Genomic DNA, 27,625 nt, shown 5'->3' with positions numbered 1-27,625 from the left:
TCTTTAATATTGGTCATATGATGTAATACACCTTCTGTGAGAGTTGTAATAACTCAACATCAACCTATGCCAACAGGCATTTGTGCTCCATCTACCAATAGTAAGGAGATGTATTTCCTCATTTCCAACTCTACTGCATCTTATTGCCTGATTTCTCTGACTTTTTCAACACAAAATGTCACAGGTTGGGTTTTATGGAAGCAGATGCTGATATGGAGTTTTATACATAGGGACTAATTAGGGACTAATTTCTGTGAATGGCAGACAAAGGAAGAATAATTGGGCACAGGGAAAATTCTAATGATTACTGTCAGACACCCCATGGATGTGGGTAGTTTGGGAGCTAATAGTCTATCAAAGTTGCCTCACATGGGCCAAAATGGTTGCGCCTCCATATCCCTGTCTCAGTCAGACACTGAATAGAGATTGCCCTGAAGTTGGACTCATCCTGAATAAGGCAGCTCAAGTTAACTGAAGTAAAGCCCAAATGACTGATAATTGGAGTCTGCATGGCGATAGCTGGGGCAATACATCCTGTGTCCTCCACAATATTATTTTTTTATGTCCAATCTTTTGCCTAAATTCCAGACTCATATGAAACTGCCATCTTGATATCTTCAGTCTTTCATATGATCATCTCACTACACACCTTATTACCACAAAGTACTAATCCAATATGATAATAGAATGACCTCATAACCACCCAGTAAAGTGACAGTTCAGAGTCAAGATAAACAGACATGTTGGGGATGCTGTCCTTTAAGCTATGTAAAATACATCAATATATAGTCCTGAGTCTTAATATGTTGAATATCAGTCTCATAACCAAGTAATAACAGCACCATTTGCTCTTATTCCTATTACTCCTAATAGATCATAAGTCCTGATTTCTAATGGCAGGGTGTTTCTTCCAGAGAACATAATAAAGATTCCTCTGAATTTGAAGTTAAGATTACTACCTCATCAAATTTAATTGCTTCTATAAGTGAGCCAATAGACAAGGAAAGGCATTTTACTGTCAGAATTAACTGACATTGATAATGACTAAACTTTAGAGTTGGTGCTATATCATGGGTAAAAGAGGGACTTTGTCTGGGGCCCAATATTCACTGACAAATAGATGTCTTTTGGTGATTCAGAGCACAGAAATGAATCTGAATAGACAAGTGCAATCATCAATCCCACCAAGGTCAAGTAAAGTAAACATTTAACACCTTGAAGATCTGAGTCACGCCTTAGGCCAGAAAACCATACTGCTGATATGAGGGACTCCAAGAAAGGAGGTGATAAATACCAATTATGACCTAAAATGGCTTATGCATGGTGGGACAATAGTTGCCAGACTGGCTCTCTTATATAAACTCTTCTGTGAAATTGCAGCTATGTAGCAGTTTGGAGTGTTACGGATTAGAATTCATGGTGCACTAGAAGGACTAAATTAAGCCCCTCATTTCTTTAGATTAAACTGCTTCATTTCTTTGCCCTCATCTCTCAATTAACTCAATGATCAGAACAGACAGAGAAGACACTGCTTCATGTCAAGCTTGTCAAGCATGATCTCTCTAACATAGTGTATATGTTCGTCCCTAATATATACTTTGGCACAGTTATTAGAACTAGCTTGAAATTCACATGTGTGATGAAGATGGTCAAGGTGTTTATGGGGAAACTATGGAGGATAAGGATGGATGGGTAATTATTTCCTAATTAATCTTAAATCTTGAGATCCTTATTTATTTTGTCAGATAGTCAAAATGGGATAGAGTACTTATTACCCACAAAAACAGTCAAATTTGAAACTTTTAGGTTTTCTTTTCTTTCCTGCTATTCTTCCTTATGTCTTTGTCCATCCAGTCTGTTATCAGACTAGGCAGCTCATAAACAGCAGATACTTATTTCTCACAAATCTGAATATTCACAAGTTTTCCTTAAAAGTGCCAGCAGATTTAATGTCTGGTGAGAGACCGATTCCCGATTCAGACAGCCATCTTCTTGCTGTACCTCATAAGATGCAGAGGTGGGTAGAGCTCCGGGATTTCTTTTATAAAGTCATTAGTACCAGTCAGATGGCTTCACCCTCAGACCACCAGATCACTAAATCACCACCCAAAGACCCTACTTTGAATTCCGTCACCTTGAATTAGGTTTCAAGATAGAAATTTTGGAGGGACTCAAACATTCTATGGCACTATGATTCTTCCTTCTACCTCCTGGGAACATTTGCCAGATATACATTTTGCATTAAAATTCCTTTTAGCTGTATTTTTAAGTGAGCCTACACTATAATTATGATATGAATATGCATTTTTTCTGTGTATAAATTACCTAATGTTATTATTATCTCCATGTGTCCATACATCTGTTAGTTTGTAAAGCGTCAGAATAGATAAGCTCTCCAGAAATGTGAAAATAAAAGAAGGCTGAAGAAAAATCTTACAGGACCACATTTTGGAAAAAGAAATAGAGGAAGAGATTACGGAGGAGCAAGAAGATATGGCCATTGAATGAACTGAATGAATGCCCACATTCTATATGTTGGAAATTTGGAATAGGTGTACTTTCAAATATCAGGATCATCCCCAAATCAACCTTAAAATATATGATAATTTGAAAGCATGTATTGAGGTGAAGGAAGTAAATAATTTTTAAAGCCATTATTTGCAAGCAAGCACAAAACACTTTCTTTGATGGTACATTCTTTCAAGCTGGAAACACAAAATAAATATTTAGACAGACATAGTGTACAATGGGCAATTTCAATAGGTCTGCAGCAATGTGGTCTTGGTGGTAAGGGCATAGTTTAGAGTAGATTTCAGTTTTATTTGATTTACAATTAAATTAATGTAAATTTACAATGATTCAGGGGAAATACTTTAAAGAGCAAGGGTAGAAATCGTGACATTTCCTTAAGTAGAGGTTTTTGGGAATTTTAGCTTTCTAGGATAATATTTTCACAAGTATGTTTAGATAGCTAAAAAAAAAATAATGAAAGTGCAGCTGTTTTCTGTTCTCTGTGTCTTCTGTGTGAATGAATAGTGCTTGTATTGATTTTCCCACCAGGGTATGAACCATGCTTAATATAGTCTGTGTTCTTTGTCTGGACTCTTCTACATTTCACTAACTCTCAGAGCGCTCTGAGACCACAGTACCGGCCCTAAAGAATATGATTATTTATTTTCTTATGTATCTTTTATATCTGAGTGTTGATAAACATGAGGAACGTATTCCTTGGGTTAAGTATGATGTGTAGTAGCTAATGTTATTTTTAAATTTTGGACAAATGTTACTATTTTATAAGATGAAGTGTTTTTAGATTTTATATGCCATCAATATATGCAAATACATATATGAGTATATAAATTCATATAAGAAAAACACCGTATCTATGGAATTAATTACTCCATAAATGAATACCTAGTGTATTGACAAAAGTAGGACTGAGAAGTATGAATACAGAAAATTGTTATTATTCACTAGAACTCCAGCGACTTTAACAATGATTACAATATAGCAGTGAATGTAGTTTGTTTTTCTTGTACTAATACTAAAATACTAAGCTTCTGTTTTACCTGTGAAGAGCTCAGCAAATAATCTTAATGTAGAATAAAAAGTCCATATTTTAGAAAAGAAAAATCTTGACTTATTAGGAGAGACTTCCAAAACATTTCTCCATGTATTTGTGCATATGGCTGGGGGCAATTGAGCCCGCACCTTCTCAGTTATTACGCTATACCTGAGAGACAAATGATGCATTTGAACACAGTGACCTTCTGCCCATTCATGGAGAGCAACTAACACACAATCCAAAGCAAAATAGCTCCAGTGGTAGTGATCTTCCCTGGAAAACATCTGCTACCAGCTGAGAGTGTTTATTTTTTGGCAGTGCTGGCAGATGTGCTGTGGACAGCCCATCTGTGTGGTGTTAGAAGGCTGGAGTTAAGGAAGCAGGGCTGGACAGACAGTATAGAGAGAACATATTATAACATACTGAGTTGTTCTAGAAAATGCAAACTAGCACCTCATTGCATTTCTTTCTTCTTATACTATTAATGCTTAAAGCTAACTAATGTTTGTGCAATAAAGTTCAGGTTTGCATTGTTCTTAAGAATACAACCAAGGAATGATGATCTTTTAGAAAAAAGTCATTGTTAATGCAAAAATTAATATTTAGAGAATAAATATATCAGTTGAAATAATTTTTATATTTGAAAACAGTATTAAAAAAGTATTTTGTTCAAGGAAAGAACTAAATAAACATAAGCACTTCTAACTGAAACTCTCACCTGGATCTCTAGAACATAATTTCATACTCATATGAGTGATATATATATATATATATTATATATATACAACCTGTGATTTTTTTCAAACAAGAAGACATTCCTTTCTTCATTACAAGGTATCTCAGATCTTTTATTATCTTAATATATTTTCCTCCTCTGCAAGGAAGATTTATATAGAATTGTCATTGACAGAGTGCATTTTTATGGAGAATGTCCTTGATTGGTACTCTCTTGTGTCACACTAAGAAATTCTCCTTTGGTAATTAAGAGAGAAACCAAAAATCTAGAAGCACAAAATTAAAATAAAATTCATTTTGGCATTGAATTTTTTCACATAATTTTATTGACATTCCTGAAATTAACCACCAAGACTGAAAGAGAATAGGTCAAACAACAATGTTATTTTTTTATAACTGATATTTATAAGTATACACATATAAGTATATATATTTATATATATGTGTGTTTATATATATATGTGTATATACACCCACATGTATTTATATATTTACATGTGTGTGTATATATTAATATGTGTATATATTTGTTTTCATGGCCTTGTACACCATGAAGCTAGTAAATAGAAGAAATTGTTTCTTCATTTGGAGTTAGGTTAATCCCACTCCCAGGAAGTTAAGAGAACTTAGTAAAAATAAAAATCTATATAAAATAGATAACAGCCATCTGCAGAAGTTCAACCTTAAAATTTCTGTAAATAATTACAGATGGAGATGAATAAAACACCCAAATTTAATCAAAAACTTCATATAGGAGTTTATAATTACACTTTGAAATAGATGTAATATACTATGTGATCCATAAAACCAGGTTCTAACAAATGGGTAATCCAGCCTACATGAAAAAAGTATATAGAGTTTGGGGCCAACATTTGCAATGTTTATCCTGCGACATCCAGAGCAGAGTCCTGATCTAGAAGGTATAGATCCTGATTACTTGTGATGACTGTTCTACTTTGGAATAAGGATTATTTTATTAGACTGTCCCAAAGCCTAAATTATATATCTCTCCTTTATACTTACTTATACTTTTGATCTGTGCTCAATAAATAATATCTTATTTACAAACTTAGTTTCCTGGGAAGTTTCTTGCCAGTTAAAAAGAGGTGACATCAAAATGAGATGATTAAGAGGGTAGACAATGAAGTCAAATTCCTTGAATTCAAATCCCGTTCTCTTGCTTCTGAACTGGGTGACCTTCAGCAAGTTACATGATCTCTCAATCTCATTTGTAAATGAGAGCCACTCTCATAGGTTGATGATGAGGTATGACTGTATTCTAATAATAAATATGAATTAAGTTATTGTCTATCGAACTTTGAAAGGAGTAGGTAATTCACAAATTACCTTATGTGTACATATATTGATAACATCTAATTCATTCACCACTGTTAATAGCTCATGATTGGTTTCTAGCACAAATTTCAAAATTGCAGAGTGCTAAAACTGACCTCATGAAAGTAGTTAATAATTTCCAGAGAAAATAGTGTGGAGTTGGAAATTTAAGTTTGCCAGTTATAGAAAGCCAATGAAAAAGTTTAAACATGCAGTTTTACAGAATCATCTCCTGGATAGTAAACTGCAAAGAGTAACAAGTGGATATAAAAGCAGTTGAAATCACAAGTTAAAAGGCAGTCATATGAATGTGTAGTGTGTAAAGAACTTCTTTAAAAGCTTTGAAGCTGAAGAGACCCAGTTATATTTAAATATAAATTGGATTTGTATACATTACTGAAAACACAAATTGAAACTATTTATTAATACTCTGTGCACCACAATAAACAAAATGCACTACACCAAAATTGTCAGTTTTCTTAATGTTCATGGGGCTTTTGATATTATTCCGATTCCCATGTATACACCTATAATAAATTACTTGAAAAATTCCCAATGGTTGGTGGTAAATGAGGCAGGAAAGAAAAAAAAAAACACACACACTAGCTAAAGTTTATTAAAAGCTATCACATTATATTGATTTATCAAGTGAAACCAAGAGTTTTGATATACGAGATAGGAGAAAAATGGAAAAAAAACAATATTTAATTTATTTTACAATTTTACAAATGATAAAATAATAACACCCAGTTGCTATACATAAACAATAGGGCAACAGTGTTAAACAGAATGTACTTGACAGAATAAACCTCACCTTTCAGTGCCACAATGATACAACAATTACTCAGTAGCAATTCTCCTGTGCAGCAATGCTATCTCTGTAAACTCTTTTTTCCTGCTATATACATTTGAAACACTTGTGCTTTTGCCTACACAAAGAAATAGTATTTATTAAAAGGTGCTGATTAAATGGGAGACACAGGGCCTGGAGCCACAATCTGAAAACTGGATTTAAAGACTTTTTTTTTCTTTTTTTTCTTTGTTAAGATTTGGACAGACTAGACCCTTACTGTAACTCTAGATATGAACAACATGAATTCCATTATAAAGAAGATCCCTCTTAAAGCAGGTTAGTAACTGAAGTCTCAAAGAACTTCTTATTCTAAAGTGGTCTTATCTCCAGAGTGCTTGACTGTGCAGCCTCTAAAGATGCTAACTTAACACAAATCTAGAGTGTGCACATTACAGATTCAGTGTGTGTACACACAAACATATATAACATTGTATATATGCATCACACATGTCCTTTGTACTATATAGATATATCTATAGCACATATATAATAAAATATCTATTTCTAGATGGGCTTTATTTGGATTTTCTTTTATCAAATACAAACAATATCCCTCTCAATTTTTAAAACATTACTATATTAATAATATCTGATGGGAAAATTTTCAAACTTGTAGAGGTAACAACTAACTATACATAACTCTTCTTACACCCTTTCACAAGCATAGATACTCCCTACAATAACCACATAAAAACAACTCTTTTATGAACCAAATAACACATTGTATGCATTATGACTAACTGGCTCAATAAGGAATAAATTACTTTGTTCACCCTTTTCCATGTAGTAGCTTAATAACTAGTTGGTATGTACACTACCCATAGCATTATTTAAATAAATTGCTTCTATAAGCATAGAATTTCCCATTAGCAATTGCTATACATTTCATATGATATACAATACATAAAGACATTTGAATGCCCAGCACCTTCTTTCAGATAGAAAAACTTCCACAATAATTGAATCAATCATCCACAGGCTGAATCATTAGATTTGCCCATAAAATCTATTACTGATTCTTTTTTTTTTTCATTTCAACAACTTAATTTTAAGTATAGAACAGGCTGGGTAATAATGATGAAATGTTTCCATGGCCTATTCATGTTAACAGCACAATAACAATCATGTTCCCTAAAGGACAGGAATATTTCACGATCAGCTGCCTGAGCATTGCCAGGTACAGGGTTAAATATAAAAAGAAATAAAAAAAAAAACCTGTGAACATATGATAATTTTAAAAGAATAAAACCCAGACAGTTCAATTACGTGTTTATAATCGGATTTTATCATGCTCCTTAGTGCCCCCTTGCCAGTTAGATCTCAATTATTTTCTTATTCTTGCTGTTAGCCTTCCATGATCTCCTTGCCCTCTCCGACAAGAAGGCCACAGTAGCTAGAAAGGAGGAGAGGAGATGGAAAGATATACAGTAGGGAATGAAATGGTCTTGTACAGTTTGTCTTCTTTGAACACTAAATGCCTTTAATTGAATTCATTCTTGAGTACTGTAGGTTCCCTGAGATGAACAAAAGTAGTCTCAGTCAATACTGAAGCCCTTTTTAGAAGCTGAACGTTTTCAGAACTGGGCAACATATTTCGAGAACACAAAGCATAGGGCAACACAGCAATGAGAAGCTAAAAAGGCACTACTCAATGCATCCATGAGATAAACACCAATGCACAGAAAAGTGAATGACTGGGATACTTTTGTTGTGGCCTTAAAATTGTTTAAATACATTTGCTGAAAAAGCAGTAAATTTGGCAAGGTACCTGCTGCTGCTTTTTTTAAGACATACTTGGAATGAGTTTTGAGATGGATTTTACCTAAGAATGTACTTGTGACTTCAAGATATCTTTGACTTCAAGTTAAAGGTTACTCAACCAACTTATTCGCAGTTAGTCAAATAACGGTTTTTAACTCACCTACTTTTGATTTGAGAAAATCAGACTTTTCAATCTTGGTACATTCGGAACATGTACCCAATTCTTTTTGTATATTTTCCTAGCTCAAAGACTTAATGATGAAATTATATCATGGTCTATCCATTTTAAGCTATATCCCCCCTTTATTTAGTCCATTTTGTTTTCTTAGAGACATATGACTTGTCAGAAAGTACAGCTTTCTATATCCCAAGGGTCTATTAATTTTAAAGAATAATACTGCATATTATTAACATATTGAGAACAATACTACTGTGAGTATCCTTTTCTATGATAGTGTGTGTGTATATATATGTCTATACATATATATTATATTCTCCATGCTTTTTATTATTTTTTTCAGACTGTCCTCCCTAAGAAACAAAACATACACATTCCCCATGCTATTTCTTCTTTTTTCAGATGCCTTCTCTAAGAAACAAGAAGTCATTTAAGTTATTTCAGGCCAAAAGTAGAAGTGGAAACACAGTGCTTCTGCTTTCTAAAGAAAGAATACACCAACTAGAATGACCTACCAGCATAGTATAAGTTACCAGAAAACTGACCTATAGGTCAGTCAAATGTCAGAAAATTTTTAAATCGCTTCATCAATAAGGTCATGTGTTTCTTTGCAAACACATTTACGTGATAATGTTAATGCATTTAACTACAGAAAAAATATTAGTCAACCTAATTCATTTGAAGTGCAAATTACAGAAACAGAATGCTATTGTCAAAGCTCTTAAGATGAATCCCCTCTGTATGGAAACAACACTCTATTAATCATATTATTTTTGCACTAAGAAATTTAACAAAGATATAAAGGGCATGACAATCTTTCCATTTGAATAATAAGAGGAATATCAAAGAACTGGAAGTCACCTTTCAGCTCTATTAATCAAACACTTATTAGAAGGGATAAAATGCTTCCACAAAATAATTATGAAATGTAAAAGTTATGGAAGCCTTCTTTCGAACAAAAATGAATTTTGACTTTGAAAAAATTTAAGTATCTAGAGAAAACTTTCACATTGGTAGCATAATAATATATTAATATATTCATGAAAGAAGAATGGCTGTGTAGAAACACCAGTATAATCTTTGGTACCAAAAGTACATTTTTCTGCTAATTTTACCATCTCAGATGACAGAACACCATTCCATCAGAACGGCTCAAGATTACTGAGTGGTACAGTTTAGCTGGTACCCTCTACACCACTGGGAAAAAAATCTGGAGGTCTAGAGTTGTGCAAAATAAATTTTTTTACAAAGTCACTGTGTGACTGCTCTTTAAGAAACAAAACTTGGGTCTCCCTGGTGGCGCAAGGGGTTAACATGCAACCTACGAAACTGTCCACAGCCACTGAAGAATGAGTTCAATCCCTGGCCAGCCAGGGAGCTACCCACATGGCGCACCAGACCTCTCCTGACTCACTTGTTGCTCCCCTCTGCCTTGTATTTCAGTTAATCTAACTGCTCTGTTCCCCAGCCTGTCTCTGGTGAATCCTCTCACCCCCCACACATCTGGCCTGTACCCCAGTTCTTGTATGCATAAATAAATAAATCTTTAAAAAAATACAAGAACTTTAAAAATGATACTTGAAGATTATTTATCTCATTCATCTTTATCTCAGAAATGATTTCTAAGCACCCCAATATCTAAGCCAAAAGAGATTCCAGAAGACAAAGCAAAAACAGAAACAAAACATAAAATTCATGATCAGACTTAGCGTCCTGACCGAAGGCATTTGCTTGAGTTGTTTAATCTTGTGAATTTCACTGCTCAGATATTTTCCATTTTGATTTCTTCTGACAATGGTGGTTTGATTTCCCCAAGGGCTGAGTTGTGTTCCTGGGTTCCTCTTCTGATGTGCTTGGCATTGCAGTGGCAGTCCAACAGTGATGAACATATTTGCTTCATTAACTAATGACAAGTGCATTGTTGGATCTTGTAAACACTACTGATTATACATTCAAACTGTGTTCTTAGTGGAAGTGGCACTTACTAGGACCCTTGAAGTCAAAATATTTAATTTTTAGAGCACTTTGCAGGCATTTCATCAGCTGGTAGTGAATTTCTCATGAACGTCCTTAATCACCTTCCGGTTCATTGGTGGATGCTGAAACCCAGTCTTGTTTTGGATCCTATTTTCAAATCTTAGGAAGCATCTTCAGAAAAGAAGTGCATATTCAGTTTGTTTGTAAGTCTTCAAATGTGCTTTATTGCTTTACACACTTTCCTGTTGTCAGTTTTAGAGCTCCTCTATTATGTAGCACATTTAATGTTTTAAATTCTAAGGGCATTCTGTGAGGACTTGCATTGGAAAAGTACCTATATTTTAAGTCATCATAATAATGATATTTGACAGCTTTCCCACTCAGATCCTTAGGGAATGGCCAGAATCCATACAGGTGGATTTCATCACAGAATCTTGTGGCAAGTGTATACATGAGGAGACCCGTGCTCGGTCTTTTGATGGGAACTTTGTTTGTCAGCCAGTAACTATAAAGAAAAGGTGGGGGAAAGGAGAAAATTTAGAAATTTAGAGAAATACACAACATATCACATAAGTATATTATGTAGAATTAAAGGAAAATTAATTTGTATTATATATTAATAAGTAACATTCAAAAGATTGCTGGAGAAATAATATATTTCTTAATCGTTTAGAAAATTTGATGTATTTTTTCTATTTTTCTCTAGACTTCATTTTCTTGCTTTTTTTTTTTAGATTTGTTTAGGCATACAAGAACTGGAGTGTAGGCCAGAGGTGGAGGGGGGCGGGGGGAGGTGAGAGGATTCGCCAGAGACAGAGTGGGAAGCAGAACAGGCAGATTTACTGAAGTACACTGCTGAAGGGAGCAGCAGGCAAGACAGGAGAATTCTGCTGTGCAGTGTGGGTAGCTCCCTGGGCAGGGATCGAACTCATGCAGCAGTGGCTGGAGATAGCTTGATAGTGCTGAGACTTTAACCCCTGCGCCACCAGGGAAGTCCTTCCTGCTTATTTTTGAGGGCAAATAGAGTGGGCCTAGAGAGCAAGTGGGATTACTGTGGGATATTGTATTCAAAATGAATTATCAGCAACTATTTATATAATATACATAGTAGACTCTTCTCAGAAGAAGCTAAATATGACAGTAAAAGACACAGTAATCAGTCAAATATTAAGTAACTCTAAAAATAAATTGGAAACTATAGCATTGGGTTTTCAAAAATCTCAATTATTCCAATTAAAAATACAAGCTTCCTGCTAATCTAGAAAACCTAAATAAGGGACCAGGAAAAAGAATAACTATAAGAAAGAAAAAATCAAAATCAACAAACAACTATGAACCCCAGACACACTATATGGGGGGTGGGGGCAGGGAAAGGAGGGATGGGGTCAAAATAAGGGGTTTGCAATTGTACGGGCAATATAAAAATAAAATTTTAAAAAATGTAAGCTAATAAAAGCTTTGCCTGAATTACACTGACTTATTTAACCTGAATTGTCTGAGTCACATTTTACTAAAGCTAATTTAAAACATTAACGCAACTCAATGAATGGCAAAACAAATAACATATACTAGTTTACCACTACATAATTTAAAATTTTGTTAAATAGGTAAAATGCATTTCATTACCAATAACTATTTTATACTACATTCCAAAATGTTCACATACATCACTGTTGCCCAATATGTTCACCTGAGAAGCCTGTAGACTCAAGAGTCAATCATCCCCTATGGAGGGACGGGGGTTTCCAGGGTTCTTAGCCTATTCCCTATCTGACTTGGAAACAGCTAAAAGAGGAAGGGTGTAGATTTTCTCTTACTTTCAAAGTTCTCCAATTAAAAATAGAATTAAGTAGGTAATTTATTTTATTTTTGTTTTTATTATTGTCTCTTATTTAGGGAAATATATACAGTTCCATTCAAACAGAAGGGGCAGATTATATTAGGTTCTGTTTATAGCTGTATTTCAACACTTGTGTTGGATTTTACATGTTTGTTTGTTTGTTTTTTAATTTGTTGTTTTTTTTTAATTTATGTAGACTACTGAATATGAAAAAGCCAAAGGGATATTTTATCTATTTTAAAAAATATTGATGGATTGGACGGACCTGCCTGGTGGCACAGGGGGTTAAGCACCGCACTATACAGCAACCCGCAGCCTCTGCAGCACGAGTTCGATCCCCAGCCGGCCAGGGAGCAACCCACATGGCAAAGCAGTCAGTCTGTCTGTTCTGTTCCCTGCTCTGTCACTAGTGAATCCTCTCACCCTCCCACACATTTGGCCTGTATCCTGGTTCTTGTATAAATAAATAAATCTTAAAAAAATAATAATAATAAAATTAAAAAAATTGGATATTTAACATCTTAACCAGGAAAAATATACTTAGTCATTAACAAGCCCTGTTTCCCTTTGTTCCCCAGTTCTTCATAGCAGAGTTGATCTTTCACTTTTTTGTTGTTGTTGTTGGGTGAAGGCCACAAAGTTAATGATTTGAGCAATGTGAAAAACATGAGATACCTTTTGCTATCACAAGTGTTTTGAGAAAATCTAAATAAAGTTCATAAGGAATTTTCAGAAAAAAACAAAAAACAAAAAAAACAAACACAAGAGAACAACCCAAAGATAGCTAAACAAGCAAATCCCAAAGCTTTCATATTGTTAACATCATGAAGAAGCCAGACTCTGATTCCATACAGACAGCATAGTCAAAGGCATCAAACAGAGGCCTCCCTGACTGCACAGGGTTAAGTCTCAGTGCTATCAAGCTATAGCCAGCCACTGAGGTATGAGTTCCATCCCAGGCCAGGGAGCTAACCTTACATGGCATAGCAGATCTCTCCTGTCTCACCCACTGCTCCCCTCAGCAGTGTATTTCAATAGATTTGCCTATTCTGCTCCCCATTCTGTCTCTGGTGAATCCTCTCATACCCACACTTCTGGCCTACGCATTAGTTCTTGTATGCATAAATAAATAAATCTTTTTTTAAAAAGGCATCAAACAAACTAATACAGTTTGAAACTTTCTCAGTTCTGAGGAAGTAGGTGTTCTTAACATGAACTGATTCTTATGAGACAGTTTTTGAGGGTGATATGTATGTGGCTACAAATGTCAGTTGATGCAGTTGGTTAGCTTATAAATTTATTTATAAATGTTTAAGATGGGTGAAGCAAGTTAAAACTCAGTTAAAAATGATAATTTCCTTCAAAAATGTCAGTGATTGTGACTAGTTTGACACTGAGGTCATGCTAACTTACCTCATTTCTAAAGTGCATAACAGATAAATTTCTCAGGAAATTAAAAAACAGAAAATGAAATATTGCTGCATTATTAGTACAGAACACCAAGGTCACATTATATGAGACTCCAGTATCACATTATAAATACATGTTTTCCATTTCCTAATTCTGGAGAGATTTCCTTGAAATTCAACGATGGTTGGTCATAGACAAATATCAAAGCAACTTTTACATATATAGTACATTAGAAACTGTGATGTTAGAAATACATGCTGAAGATAAAATTGTTTTTTTTTTAAAAAAAAAAAAAAGATTGATTTATTCATGCACACAAGAGCTGGGGTACAGGCCAGAGATGCAGGGGGTGAGAGGATTTACCGAGACAGACCAGGGAGCAGAACAGGCAGATTGACTGAAACACACTGCTGAGGGGAGCAGCAGGCGAGACAGGAGAGGCCTGCCTCACCATGCGGGTTTCTCTCTGGCCTCCAGGAATTGAACCCATGCTGCAGAGGCTGCGGATCACCTCATGGTGCAGTGTTCAACCCCTTGCACCACCAGGGAGGCCCTGAAGACAAAATTGTTATCTTAAATGTTTCAAAACAATGTTAAAGATGTACAATTACCCAACATTTTTTGAACCAGTGTACTTTATAAGATTCCCCAAAATGAAAAAAAAATTCCCCAAATGGAAAAACAGTGAGGACATCTTAATTCTCAAAGAGCTAGTATCCCAAAAGAGGAACTGGCAAATGAGCATCATAGAGACATCTATCTCAAAAAAATAGAAAAATGTAATTCTTGGTACTATTCTCAAGTCTGTGGTGCTTCTGTAGTAAGAATTTTATGGAAAAAATAAATTTGTGCATTTGTAAATAGGGATTTATATACTGGGCTATAAATTAATTGATATTAAGAAAATTTATTTGAAAACTATACTCTGATCACAAAGCACCCTATTAAAAAAAGAGTGGGTAAAGAGACTTTAGAAACTGGTTGTAAATTAATCTATATGCCAGTTAAAATACTGGTGTTAGCTTTGCTTTGGACATGCTAGCTGAAAAAGAAATTAAGCTTCATGATGCTTGGCTTATAACAATAACTCAAAATAACTCAAAAAAAAACCCACAAATCACCTTTTGTCAAGACAATTTTGGAGAAACTATACAAAATAAATGCCACTTATTTCTAAAAATTTCACAGATAAACAGACTTTAATAAATGGAATCAATATGTAACAGAAAAATTCAGACAAAACTTGAAAGCAGGTCAAGAACTAAGACACAACTAATTTCCAGTTTATCATTATTGTAATAAATGCTGCAATACTTATCTTTATGCAGAAAAAAACAAATTTAAAAACACAGGAGCTGATGCTATTTCATTCAGTAAGAGCTTACTATGCATATATCTTAAATTCTAATGTTGTACTTGAAATTGTGTAGGTCAATCTAAATTATTGAGATTCAGTATTTACCAGAAACATATGTCACAGGTGAAAAGGACAAAAATGTATATTCCTTTTTAATTCTATTAGTATAACTAGTTAGATAGTATCTGTCAATATTACAAGATAAAGAAAACTTATAGTATAATTTAAAATCCGACTCTGAAAGTATCTACTTTATATGTACATCCACATAAGCTTAAAAACTAAAAATTTCTTGTGAGGAGGTTATCAAAACTAGCATATCTATTTTTTAAATTTTTTATCCTAGTTAGGAAAACTTTGAAAACAATCAATTGATAAAATAATGATATATTCATACTCAAAGTCAATACAAATTCTTTTCAATTTTATCTCAAATTCATATCTGTTATAGTTTAAAATTTAGTAATGTTTTCAGTACAGCAAATTGTCTAGTTCCCATGAATGCATTTATTTTATGCAAATTGAGTTTTAAAAATATAAAATCAATGCAGAATCTTTGTAGAAAATTTAAAAATAAAATAAATTGATGGAATTCAGGACAGGCTACCCCCAAATATACCACTTTGGCATACTGATTATTTAAATTAAAATTATTTAAGAATGAGCTGGTACCAGAAAAACACTCTAACCCTCCTTTGTCTCCCTTGAAAGCAGGAAATAAATCTCCCACAGGAAAGTTACCCACTCTATACCAGGAGCTAAAGGGACAACCTTATCAGCAGAGACAGGAAATTTGGGGCCTAGAAGGTTGTGTAAACAAATTGCTGCAATTTTACTAATTTACTGCTCCAAGACCAAATTTCTTTGTCTTGCAAATTCTTGTACAATTCATTGTTTCCTTGTTAAAAAAAAAAGTATAAAAGCTGCAAAAGCTGCCTGTTTTGGGTCACATGTCTTCATGGCTCCCATATACATGAAATTAAATTTGTTTTTCTACTGTTAATCAGTCTCTCTTACGGGGATTGTCTCTGTCAGGAACCTACATGGATGAGGAAAAGAAACATTACCTATTATGAAACCACATAGGATTAATTACTGTTATAGAGCATCATTTTGTTTATTTGGTGATTTTGGATCTTAGCATATTGTCACCATTCATAGAAATATATAAATCTTTTTCATCAAATAGGTTGTATTTTATTTTGGATATTATTAATTTCCCCCCTCCCTCCCTTTTTCTTTTCCTTCATATTATAATACCCTATACTGTTGTATGAAACAGACTCGCATTTGAGTTTTATATATAAGTCAAACATTTCTAATTTTTTATACATGTCATAGCTGCCATAGATCTCACTATTTCCCAGCATGGAATCTTTGTTCTTGCTAAACAAGTTGTCTTATCTACTCTTTCTCCAACATGTTAGCTTCATATCTTATTTCAAACAATACTTGGAACACTTTCACCCACCAAATATTTGTGCTACAAAAGGCCATCACCAGAAATGGATGTGAATCTGTGATATGAGGGAGAAATACTTACTTCTGTGTTTCTTGGCTAGTAAATTTCAACACACAAGAGTCTTAGGATGATGTAAAAGAGATAGTAGGTGTTAAAAGAACAAAGCATAAAGCTTCATACTTTGTAAATATATTGGTTGACTCTCAACATCCCCAAACAACTCATTCTTCAATTCAACTTGCATAGCCACTTCTCTATTAGTGCCTTCTGAACTAAACATTGGCTGGACAATTGTGGTCATGCCTTTTAACCACAGTGGGAATACTTCCCTAGTTGAGAAACAAAACATTTGATTGTATGACTTCGGGTTTCCTCTCTATGTAAGATTTCATTGCTGATTCAAATCTTCTCTTCATGTAACTGTACATTCCCTGAAATTGCATGACTCATTCTTGGTTCTACCCTGTTTCCTCTTTCCCATTATGTTCCAGCAATATGTCCAATTTTATCGTATAACAAAAATTGAATATAGTCACCTGATGGTCAGATATATGAATAGCTCAAGGAGCCAAACTTGTAAAAAGAAAAAAATATATTCCATAGTATTTAATGTACTGATAACAGTTCACATTCAATATATTTACCAACTCGGAGTATTTTTATTTATTTATATATATTTATGTATTTGTTTAATTATTGAGGTAACATTGGTTTACTACACTGCATGTGATTCAAAGATATAGGATCACTTCTCCTCAGATGCATATCACAACATCACATCCTTTACCAAGGTACCCTCAGCCCTGTACCATAATCCATTCTTTATTTTCCCCCTTTTTACTTCCTGATCTATAACAACATTTCCACAGTCAGATATCTAAGGTTTGTTCTTCACTTAGTTTCAACTGAACATATGTTTCGTTTCTGTATATTCCACATATAAGTGAAACTATTGAACTATTGTATATTTGTCTTTTTCCTTCTTATATTCCTTAGCATGATCCCCTCTAGTTCCATCCACGTTGTAGCAAATGGCCAGAGTTTATCATTTTTTATAGCTGAGTAGTATTCCATTGTGTATATATACCACATCTTCCTAATCCATTAATCTGTCTTTGGGCATATAAGTTGTTTCCATTGCTTAGTTATTGTAAAGAGAGGTGCAATGAACATATTGTAAACAGGGCTGCAATGAACATATATACATCCCATTGAATTAGTGTTTTTGTATTCTGGGTTCATACCTAGGAGTAAAATTGCTGGGTTATATGGTAGATCCATGTTTACTATTTTGAGAAAATTCCATACTTTTTTCCAAAGGAGTTGAACCACTCTACATTCCACAAACAGTATGGAGGTTTCTCACTGTATCAACAATATTAGCTTAATAGTATATATACAGAAAATTCCTTTCCATGAGCCTAAAGATTATTTTATCTAGAATATGAGATGAAGTACATAGCCTAATGCACCTGTGTGGTCTCAGTTCACAGGAATATTCTGTTTCTCCTCTCATACTTATTTTTGCATGGCTGATCTCTATACTTGGTTCTACAGAAAGACTCTATCAAGGGTAAATAATGTGGCTTCTGGTTTTACAGTAATTTGAAGTATAATGAAATAATTATTTTCTACAATTTGCCTTTGCAGAACATGCCTGTGACTTCCTAATTCTACACTCTACCCCAAAGAGTTAAGAGACCATCCATGATGATGTTATATATCCCATCAAAAATCAGAACATGGAGAAATGAATAACATTGAGTTTCAGAGTTTCCGTCCTCCATATTTTTCAATGTGCTGGTTCGTTCAGGAGGAGTATATATGTACAGACTCTAGAATATAAAACTTAAAGCAATCATTCCTGGACCTATTGATATGGACTATTTCTGCTGTATTGTTTTCAATCGTTCAAATAGTCTTTTCATTGTATTCCCAGTCTGCAGTATGCTACCTAATAGGAATCCATTTTTAAAAGAACAAAAAACTTATTGTGTTTTAAGATCTCCCTGGTGGTGCAAGGGAGCACAGCACTGTGAAGCTATCCACAGCTTCTGAAGCAAGAGTTCAATCCCCAGCCAGCCAAGGAGCAACCCACATGGCACAACAGACCTCTCCTGTCTTGCCCACTACTCTTCAGCAGTGTATTCCAGTAGATCCGCCTGTGCTGTTGCCCACTCTGTCTCTGGAGAATCCTCTCTCAGCCACCCCCCCACCCCCCCCCCAAGCCCTGCACCTCTGGCCTGTATTCCAGCTCTTGTATGCATAAAATAAATAAATCTTTAAAAATAAAATTAAAGAAACTTTCATGAGAAAAAGTTCTCAGTAGTTGTTTACTTGTGTACTATTTCTAAGACAGAAGATAGGGGTATAATTCATATCTTTCTAAAGATAACTTTACTACATACTCTTAGAGAAGTTTAATGTTATTATACAATTAAAGATAGAATAATATATGATCAAATTCTTCATTTACAACCTACTTTTATCTCTTATATGTAACACAGTACTGGATACACAGTAGATACTTAATGAGTACTTATTTACATTATCCTTGTTGGCATTTTTGAGATTTGTATTGTTAATAAAATGGCATAAACGTACTCATGACTTAGCAATTTCTGAGTGATTATATTAATAGTGGGGAAGATACTGGAAAACCGTAGCCTGGGATAGCTTTACCTTTAGCTTACTATATGATCTTGGGAAACTACTCAAACTTATTCAGCCTCAGTTTACTCACCCATAAATTGAGATTCTTAAGTAGGTTGCTACTATATTAAAAACTTTTATTTATGAAAGGTTACAAGTATTTTCGATTCATAATGAGGGATATGAGAGTTTATTTAATTGTAGCCATAATCTAGTTTTTACATTTTGTTTGTAGTTATTATCTACTTTTACTTTTTGTTTTAAGATTTATTTATTTTTATACAAGAACCAGGGTAGAGGCCAGATGCACGGGAGGGTGAGAGGATTCACCAGAGACAGAGTGGGGAACAGAACAGGCAAACGAGAGCTGACATAGCGCAGTATTTTTCTTCCATAACTTTATAGAGTTGTTCATCCAATATCCCCTGCTGAAAAACTGCAAAACATTTCCAGCTTTGTGTAGTACTTATAAATATATCATGAAATTTATCTATTTATAAATTCAATTTAGATATTTAACTATCTAAAAATTTAAAAAAATCCCATTATAATTTCAAAGATGAAATGGAAGAGAACAAAGTTAAAGGAAAAGGGAATGTTATTGAGAAGATAAATTAAAGGAAAATAAATTCTCTATACTTTATTTACCATGTCAGAAAGTTAAATGGAATTGAAATGGATTGCTTCAAAATACATCATATATTGACTTGATTTTGGTGCAGGAAAATTTTAAAAATAATTATCATCTATAGATGGATTCTAACATTATGTAAGAATGTATCTTTTGTGACATTCAAAGTGAAAGATAATGATTAAAAACTTCAACTGGTGCATGAAAGCTATGAAAATATGAGCAGACATAATGACCCAGATTTCAATGACCTCTTTTAATATAAGTGAATTCCGAGAGACAACTGAAGTATTTTTTTTATATAAAATACTAAAATGAAGAAGTGGGATGATTAATAGGTTAAATACTAGAAACAAAGAAGGAGGACAGTCTTTTGAAGCATGATCAGGGAGTTAAATGAGGTTAATGCTAAGGTGCCTTGTGTATTATTCTTCCTATGAGATTAGATCACTTTTTGAAAATCAAAAATTATGGTAACCTTATATTTTTTCATTAAGATTAGAAGGAAGCAATTAAACTTTTTATCATAGACATTGATTTCTCAAGAAAAGAAAGGAAAATTTTTAAAAAGTGGGGGTAGATGATTCTAAAGCTTAGTAAAAATGGCTAGAAGTTGGAAGACAAAAAATGATAGAGGTGTTTTATCTAGGCATTTTTTTTACATAAGCATGTGAAGTGCAAAGAGGCACTAGAGATATATTTCAATGTTCTCCAGCTGAGAGCGCGACAATTTTTCAATAAAAACCCATTTTACTATGACAACAAAAAGCAAATGACTCCTTTAATGGTCTTATGATCTTATTTTTGCTTGATTTGTACTATTTACAAATGGACATGCCCAGTTTACATCATAAGTCTATTTAAATTAACCTTCCAGATAGAAGTTGTGCTAAAATCTACTTCAACAGTGGTAAGAACCAACAAATGCAATCTATAATCCATTCAATAATGTAAAATGTGTGCTAGCAAAATGTACAGAGCAAACATCAAAGATCAGAGTTCTTCTCAAATCTCAGCAAAGGAATAGAATCAAGCCAGCATAGTAAGTTCAAAGAAGTTGTTTAAAGCTTTCCTATCAAGTATCAAAATAATAGTCTTTGGCAAGGTTAGTCAAATCAAAATCATCATTTCTTAATTTTATTCCTCCATGTAGAGCATAATGCTGAAGGAACTGCCTGGTTCAATAAGCCTTGTCCTTAGCATAAATTTGTTGCTTAATAAAGGATTTTCTATGAGCATGCAAGTTGAGAAATGAGTTCTTAGTTGAGGGAAATGCCAATGAAGAAATGATGTTGAGGCAATGTCAGAGATACAGATTTTAGAATTTGAATTACATTTCAATGGTAAACATCACTAGAAATGCTACTCCTATATTTCTGCTCCCCAACATTAATTGAGTAATAATTACTGTGTTTATCCCTGCAACTTTGTAGGACTATAAGGTGGCTACTATATTTTCCATTAAGTCAGCTATTAATTAAAACTTTTTTGTGCTGTTAGGTGTTCATTTCTATTTGATGAAATTGCAATCTAATGGAATCAATTCTAATTCCTCCCACCTTTTTCTCTTTTTAGTCATAGTTTATGGTAATACCTTCAACATATTTTTAGGTAGAATCACTTATTTTATTAAAACACATCATTCAAATAATTGCTAAAAGAAAGACCATTAGTGGAGTTTTTTAAACATAATCTTCTTCATATGAAAAAGAAAACAATCAGAAATGTAGCTGTAAAGATGCTTACATTATTTACTATGCCATTCTTTGCAGTAGGAATGTATAAAAATAAAACCAATGCTACAATAATCAGGCTACGCTGTACCTCGCCTGATATTGCCACTGTTATGATGACAATATTCATGAAGTTGGACTCCATTATACATATGTAACAAGTAACTCAAAATAAATCATAGATCCTTATTTAGAACTAAGACTAAAAATCTTAGCAGGAAATACATGAGTGAAGTATTTTGAAGTTAGGCAAACATTTCTTACTTGTAACAGCAGAAATGCAAGTGATGAAATAATAAAGTATTATGCTTCACAAGATACTATCAAAAAAAAGGAGATAAACCCACAGAGTGGGAGAAAATATCTGACAAAGGCCTTTAGTCCAAAATACATAAATGATTCCAACATCTCAATACTAAAAAGACAACCTAATTTTTTAGATGAACAAAGAAATAGAAATTTTTCCAGTGAAGATATACAAATGTCTAATATGCAAATGAAAAAATAGTCAACATCATTTGCCATCAGGAAAACTAGTCAAAACCACAGTGAGATGCTATTTTACAAAAATCTAGAATGTTTATAAACAAAAGAAATATAATAAAAACATAGGTGATGAGATGGAATTAGAACCCCCATTTTTGCTTGCATTTGTCTGATAGTAAAATTGTTTAGCCTTCTGGGAAATTGGTGTAAAAGTTCATCAAAGAGTTACCACAGATGCAAAATTTGCACTCTTAGGTATAATAAGATTCTCTTCTTATTAAATTCTAGTCTTCTCTAAGTCTATTTTCATTAGATCTCTACTTTGGACTTTCATGTCCATCTTTATCACATTTTAACAAAAATACTGCTAAGTCATTTTGCAAAAATCTATCCATCCTAGATATTTGACTATCTTTGACATATGATTAAATTCTTCATTCCCAATACTTATGCCTAAATCCTTGGCCTGGGTTTAGTAGAGTCTAATTGGCATGTTTGTCAAAAATCCCCTTATCCTTTTAGTCTTCTTTTAGAAACATTTTATATGCTACTCTGGTCCCTGTATATAAATCCCTGCTTCTCTTTGCTGTGTTTGGAATTGAGCGTGGTCATATTTTGAAGTTCCTTACCCTGTTGCAATATCTTCTGAATAAAATCTGTATTTATTATTTTTAACAGCGCCTGGCTCTGTTTCTCTTTAACAATCCTCAACCAAATTGAAAACATATGTTCACACAAAAACTGGTACATTGGCATATATAACATTATTCCTGCTGTAACAGTGTGATATCCATAGAAAGGGGAGGTTCCAGGTTTCTTGCCCTACCCAAGAAAGGCTGGAGTAGAGCAGGAATGAGAAGCTGAAGAAGAGGACGAAGCAGCAGAGACAGAAGGTTAAAGAAGACTTGGAGGAGGCACATGGAGCAGAGACATGTGACGAAGAAACTGCACTTGCTTGGATTCGTACCAGGGACTTGGGGACATAGAAGGAGACACTTGAATGACAGAGACACGTGTGTGATAGACCTGTGGGTAGGTTGACAATGGCAGACTTTATCTTGACTTGTATTTTGATTTTGCTCTTTTCCTGCCAGACTTGCTTAGCCCCTTCTTCTCCTTTACTGTGGTTCCCCACAAAAAGGTGCCTTAGACTTGTGACAAGCTTTTGGACCTCAAAGGCCCTGCGTCAGGCCAACCTAGTTTGGCTAGGCATTTACACAAGGGGATGGGGAAATTTGGGTGTTTAATTGGAAATGTTTCACTGTGTTCTTTCTCTCCTCTCTATTGCATGAAATTTTATTAAAGTTCTTTGTATTGAAGGTCTTACACACTAGACCTGTGTTTTGTCTTGATGAGGCCGATGGCAGTACCTATTTAGAGCAGGCAAGTTTGGGGTTACCAGGGTGCCCCTCAGTCTGCCACTAACACTATTTGCCAAAAAATGGAAACAAATCACATTTGCATCAACTGACGAATGAAAATATGTGTTGTATATCTATGCAATGGAATATTATATGATAATTAAAATAAGAACTAATAGATGCTACAATACAGATAAACCTTGAAAGCATTTTTTGCAAGGGAAAGCAGTCACAAAAAGAGCTTATATTATGTCATCCTTTCTATGAGTTATCTAAAATAGAATAATCCATAGAGATAGAAAGTATATTAGTTGTCCCAAAAACAGGGGCTGAGAACTTAGAGGAAAATGAGGAGTTACTGCTAATGTACATGTGGTTTCTTTGAGGGAGATAAAATGTCCTAAAGTTAATTGATTCTTTGAATACATTAAAATGATATAATTGTATACTTTAGGGGGTGAATTGTTTTATATGTGAATTATATAGCTGTCCTCAAAATAAAAAAAATTGAAAAATGAAACATAAGTAAGTGTGAAATCGGCCTATGTGTTGTACAACTGAGCAGCTTTACTATAATGGGAAATCCTGGGACTTAATATGGAGCCAGCTATCAACAGTGAAAAATATTTCTCATTTGCTTTGTAAAATCAGGCTAATTGTTCTCGTGTCTGTGTTTCAGATTTTTGACCTGTAAATTTTGCTGAAACATCTTTCTGAAGCTTTGTAGGAACTGAATGACATGATGCAAATAACAGATCACCGTGAACTATTCATCTATATACAAACAGTATTATTAGTTGATGCAACCATAGTAAGAAGGTTCAATCACATTACCTATGATGATACTTATACAACATTCAACTAGAAAAACTGAGTTCAGTTTAGTTTAATTCTTATTTTTGTTTAAAGAATTTGATAATTTATTGCCCACATCATACAACTAGGGCTAGAAAATCATCTAGAAAAGCTAAGTAAAATGAATGAACAAACAAAAACCTACTAGTTATTTTTTGGACTTCAAAAATTAAAATATCAGGGAGAAATGATCATTAGGTTTCCATTTGGAATATAAACTATACAACTCAACTGAATATAGTTATCATCAAATTCCATAAATTTTGAGGCACTGCTTAAGACAACCATTTATTTCATACTATTTGCTTTCTTTTAGCGCTATTGATGCAGACATTCAGGAATGAGAGTCACAAGACTTTTTTTTTTTCTCAGTCTGAATAAGTATACAAGTTGATGGAGTAATTAGCATAGACATCATAACAATAAACTTATCAAGAGGTGATACAACATTCTTTAAAATGAAAATACAATTGAAATATCTTCTGTTGTTGTTGTTGTTCAAGAAGAATACATCCATGATAAAGCACCTTAAATCACTTGTCTGATGATTGATTCTACTTGAGGAGGAAAAAATTTGAAGATAGGCAATCTGTGGGAGTTGGTTTACAAAGCATGTGTACAGTATTCTTGACCATCTGTTTCTCTTTGTGTTAGTCCTTTAAAGTAATATTGTTTTGTATGCTGACTCAAACTTCATTTATAAACTTCCTTAATGCATAAACATACAGAGTGTGCTAAAGTAAAAGATGAATCTGGGACTCTACAGGTTCAGAAAATGTATAACACTGCAGGTGAATAAGTTACATTTAAAATTTAGGAAATGAATGATAAGTTTTAAAATATTCAGACATCTCTCACTGAATCTCTAATGGCTTGCTTAACTAACAAAACAACTCTAAAATGTCTTAGTAGTTATCTAATATTTATCCATTCAAATAAAGATAAATGAATGCAACACCAAAGGACGTTGCAAAGCACTAAAATTCATGATTTGTGTGTAGGTTGTAAGAGCTGTTCATAGCTTGCATTTTGTACAGACATGAAAGCAAATCTTTTAATCTTAGCATAACATTTGTGTGTGAAAACAAACTCACAACTCAGAAAATGAGGTATATAGTTGAAGAATATTAAATTATAAAATCTAAGAGGAAAAAGTAGCCAATGTAGGCCATCTTGTAGGGTACATTAATAAAATAAGAAAGTATATTAATGAGTTCTTCTAAATGGTTGTCCACATGAGAGATTTGGTAAATAACCACCTTATGCAACTTAAAACCGGTGATCAGTCACTAAAGAACGAAAAACAGGTGGACTTCTGGAGTGGAGCGGAAATAGAAATATAATAAACATTATAGGTATGGGGGGGTTAAGTCATATAAAATTTATATTGAAATTCCACTTATTTTATTAAAGAAATGTTGGGGGAAAGGATGTTCTGAATGAACTCCACAAAAGGGTTTATGGACCCCATCCCCATTCCAGACCAGGGATCCAAGATATCAAAGGACTATAAATCCCACGATGTCATCACCACAAGAGGGAAGACTGTTGAAAACTGAGAGTAGAGTTAAGCAGCCAGGGTTGGTATATAAGAAGGCATGTGGGCCTTGGGGGCCCTTGTTTTTTTTTGCTGGGTTTCAGCATGCTATTTGGGTTCCAGCACAGGGGGACAGTTAGGACACATTCACCAATTTATATCTTTCTTTCTTCCTGAGCTATTCATTTCTTCATTTCCTCTTTTTGTAAATAAATACTTTATTAAACTTTTTTTGTGTGCCTGCAGTTAAGTCTCATTATAATTCCTTTTTATTTATTCATTTTTTCATTATAAGTCCCTTTTAAGCGAGAGGGTGAGGACCCACAGTCAGGCCAACCCATTTCAAATTTGGTTTGTTCTGTAAAAGCAGGCAAAGGGTAAAAAGCTTTGAAGATTGTCTATGAGTTCTACATAAAAGATTTTATAACAGTAACATTTTAATTTAGCGATCTTGTAATATAATGAGAACAGAAATAAGAAGTAAATTGATAACTTTTTAATAGTTCATATTTTGGTTATTAAGTTCTGTCTATAACATAAGGAGTTCCCAAATTCTTAAGTGTTCGAAAATTCTGAGTTATCTAATCCAGACCAATTGCCTATTAGTTTGGTCTAACAGACCTTAATTTGTGGTAAATATACACAATAGCATACTAATCAGCTATTAAAGATGAAGTCTTTTAATTTCCTGCATCATGGATAGAGCTGGAGAGGTTTATGCTAAGCATAAATCAGAAGGAAAAAGATAAATTCCTGATGGTGTCACATAGATGTGGAATACAGAAAAAGACAATAAAGGATCAGATAAAACCAACCAACAAAACAACCCTTAGAAATGCAACTGTAGAGGGGGCCTCCCCTGGTGGCGCAGCAGTTGAGCGCTGGGCTGAGAAGCTGCCTGCAGCCTCTGCAGCACAGGTTCCATCTCAGGCCGACAGCAAGGGTCCCACATGGGCGAGAGTCCTGCCGCGCCTGCTGCTCCCCTCAGCAGTGTATTTCGTCAGTCTGGCCTGTTCCCCGCTCTGGCTCTGGTGAATCCTCTCACCCTCCCATGCTTCTGACTGTACCCAGTGCTTGTATAAATAAAAAAATAAATCTTAAAAAAAAAAAAAAAGAAATGCTACTCTAGAACTGAAGCTATCAGAGGCAGGGGGAGCAAAGTGGGGAGAAATACTGTGGGGCCCTATTGCTGCCCTGGTAGTGGGTGTGGCAGGGTGTGATCCTATACCTACCCTATATCTCTAAATCATAGAGAGGTGCTGTAAACCAATATTAACTCAATTTTTAAAAATAGGACTAAAATAAAGTCATATAAAGTCAAGAAATACACATTTTTTATTTATACCACAATATGTAGCTGTCTGAATATATACATATTGTAGTTATAGGAATCAATAAATATCTTATTGTTAGTGGTTTTAAAGAAATAAAGACAGCTAAAATCATCCACTGACTTCTTCCCACAACAAGAATTACGCGGTCAGAGACAGACTCTGGATGAGCAAGGCAATGATTGGCTTTAAACATTAAGTGGTCCTTTAGCCTGGCCACTGGTTGGTGAAGAAAGTAAATTACATTGTTTATAAGTGGAACACCAATGTATAAGTCAATACACATTTTATACCTATAGAATTAAAATCTATGCATGTTAGTATTTTTTTAAGTGAGAGAGAATTTAAATTATTGTAGAGAATTTAATTAATTTAATTAAATTCTTGTAGCTTGTAGAGAGTTTTCTTTAAAATTGAATTGCTAGTCAGGTTGCATTTGGCTATATTATAGACAAAAATATAATATTAATTTGTATAATTTATAAAATATACAATTTAGCAGAATAAACAAATCTTTATCAGAAAAAATGTTAAGTTCCTTCTCTCTTAACTTTTCATCAGCACTT

The 27,625-nt window shown here is 33.9% G+C and overlaps 1 protein-coding gene across 3 annotated transcripts in view; it reads right to left on the bottom strand.

Annotated features, from left to right (window-relative positions):
• Positions 1–10,599: 10,599 nt before the first annotated feature.
• The window catches only part of ST8SIA4 (ST8 alpha-N-acetyl-neuraminide alpha-2,8-sialyltransferase 4), a gene marked incomplete at its 5' end in the record, with an annotated part of 93,114 nt that continues 76,088 nt past the window's right edge, over positions 10,600–27,625 (bottom strand). For all 3 annotated transcript variants that reach the window (XM_084234168.1, XM_084234170.1, XM_084234169.1), the window contains one exon: positions 10,600–10,909. In XM_084234168.1, coding sequence (XP_084090294.1) covers positions 10,627–10,909 — 283 coding nt within the window. In that variant the 3' untranslated portion in view covers positions 10,600–10,626. The remainder of the gene's footprint in view (positions 10,910–27,625) is intronic.

This window comes from Talpa europaea, assembly GCF_964194135.1.
Source record: "Talpa europaea genome assembly, chromosome: 5".
Taxonomy (NCBI): Eukaryota; Metazoa; Chordata; class Mammalia; order Eulipotyphla; family Talpidae; genus Talpa; species Talpa europaea.
The sequence above is the reverse complement of the archived record's forward strand: the minus strand, read 5'-3'. Positions and strand labels throughout refer to the sequence as shown.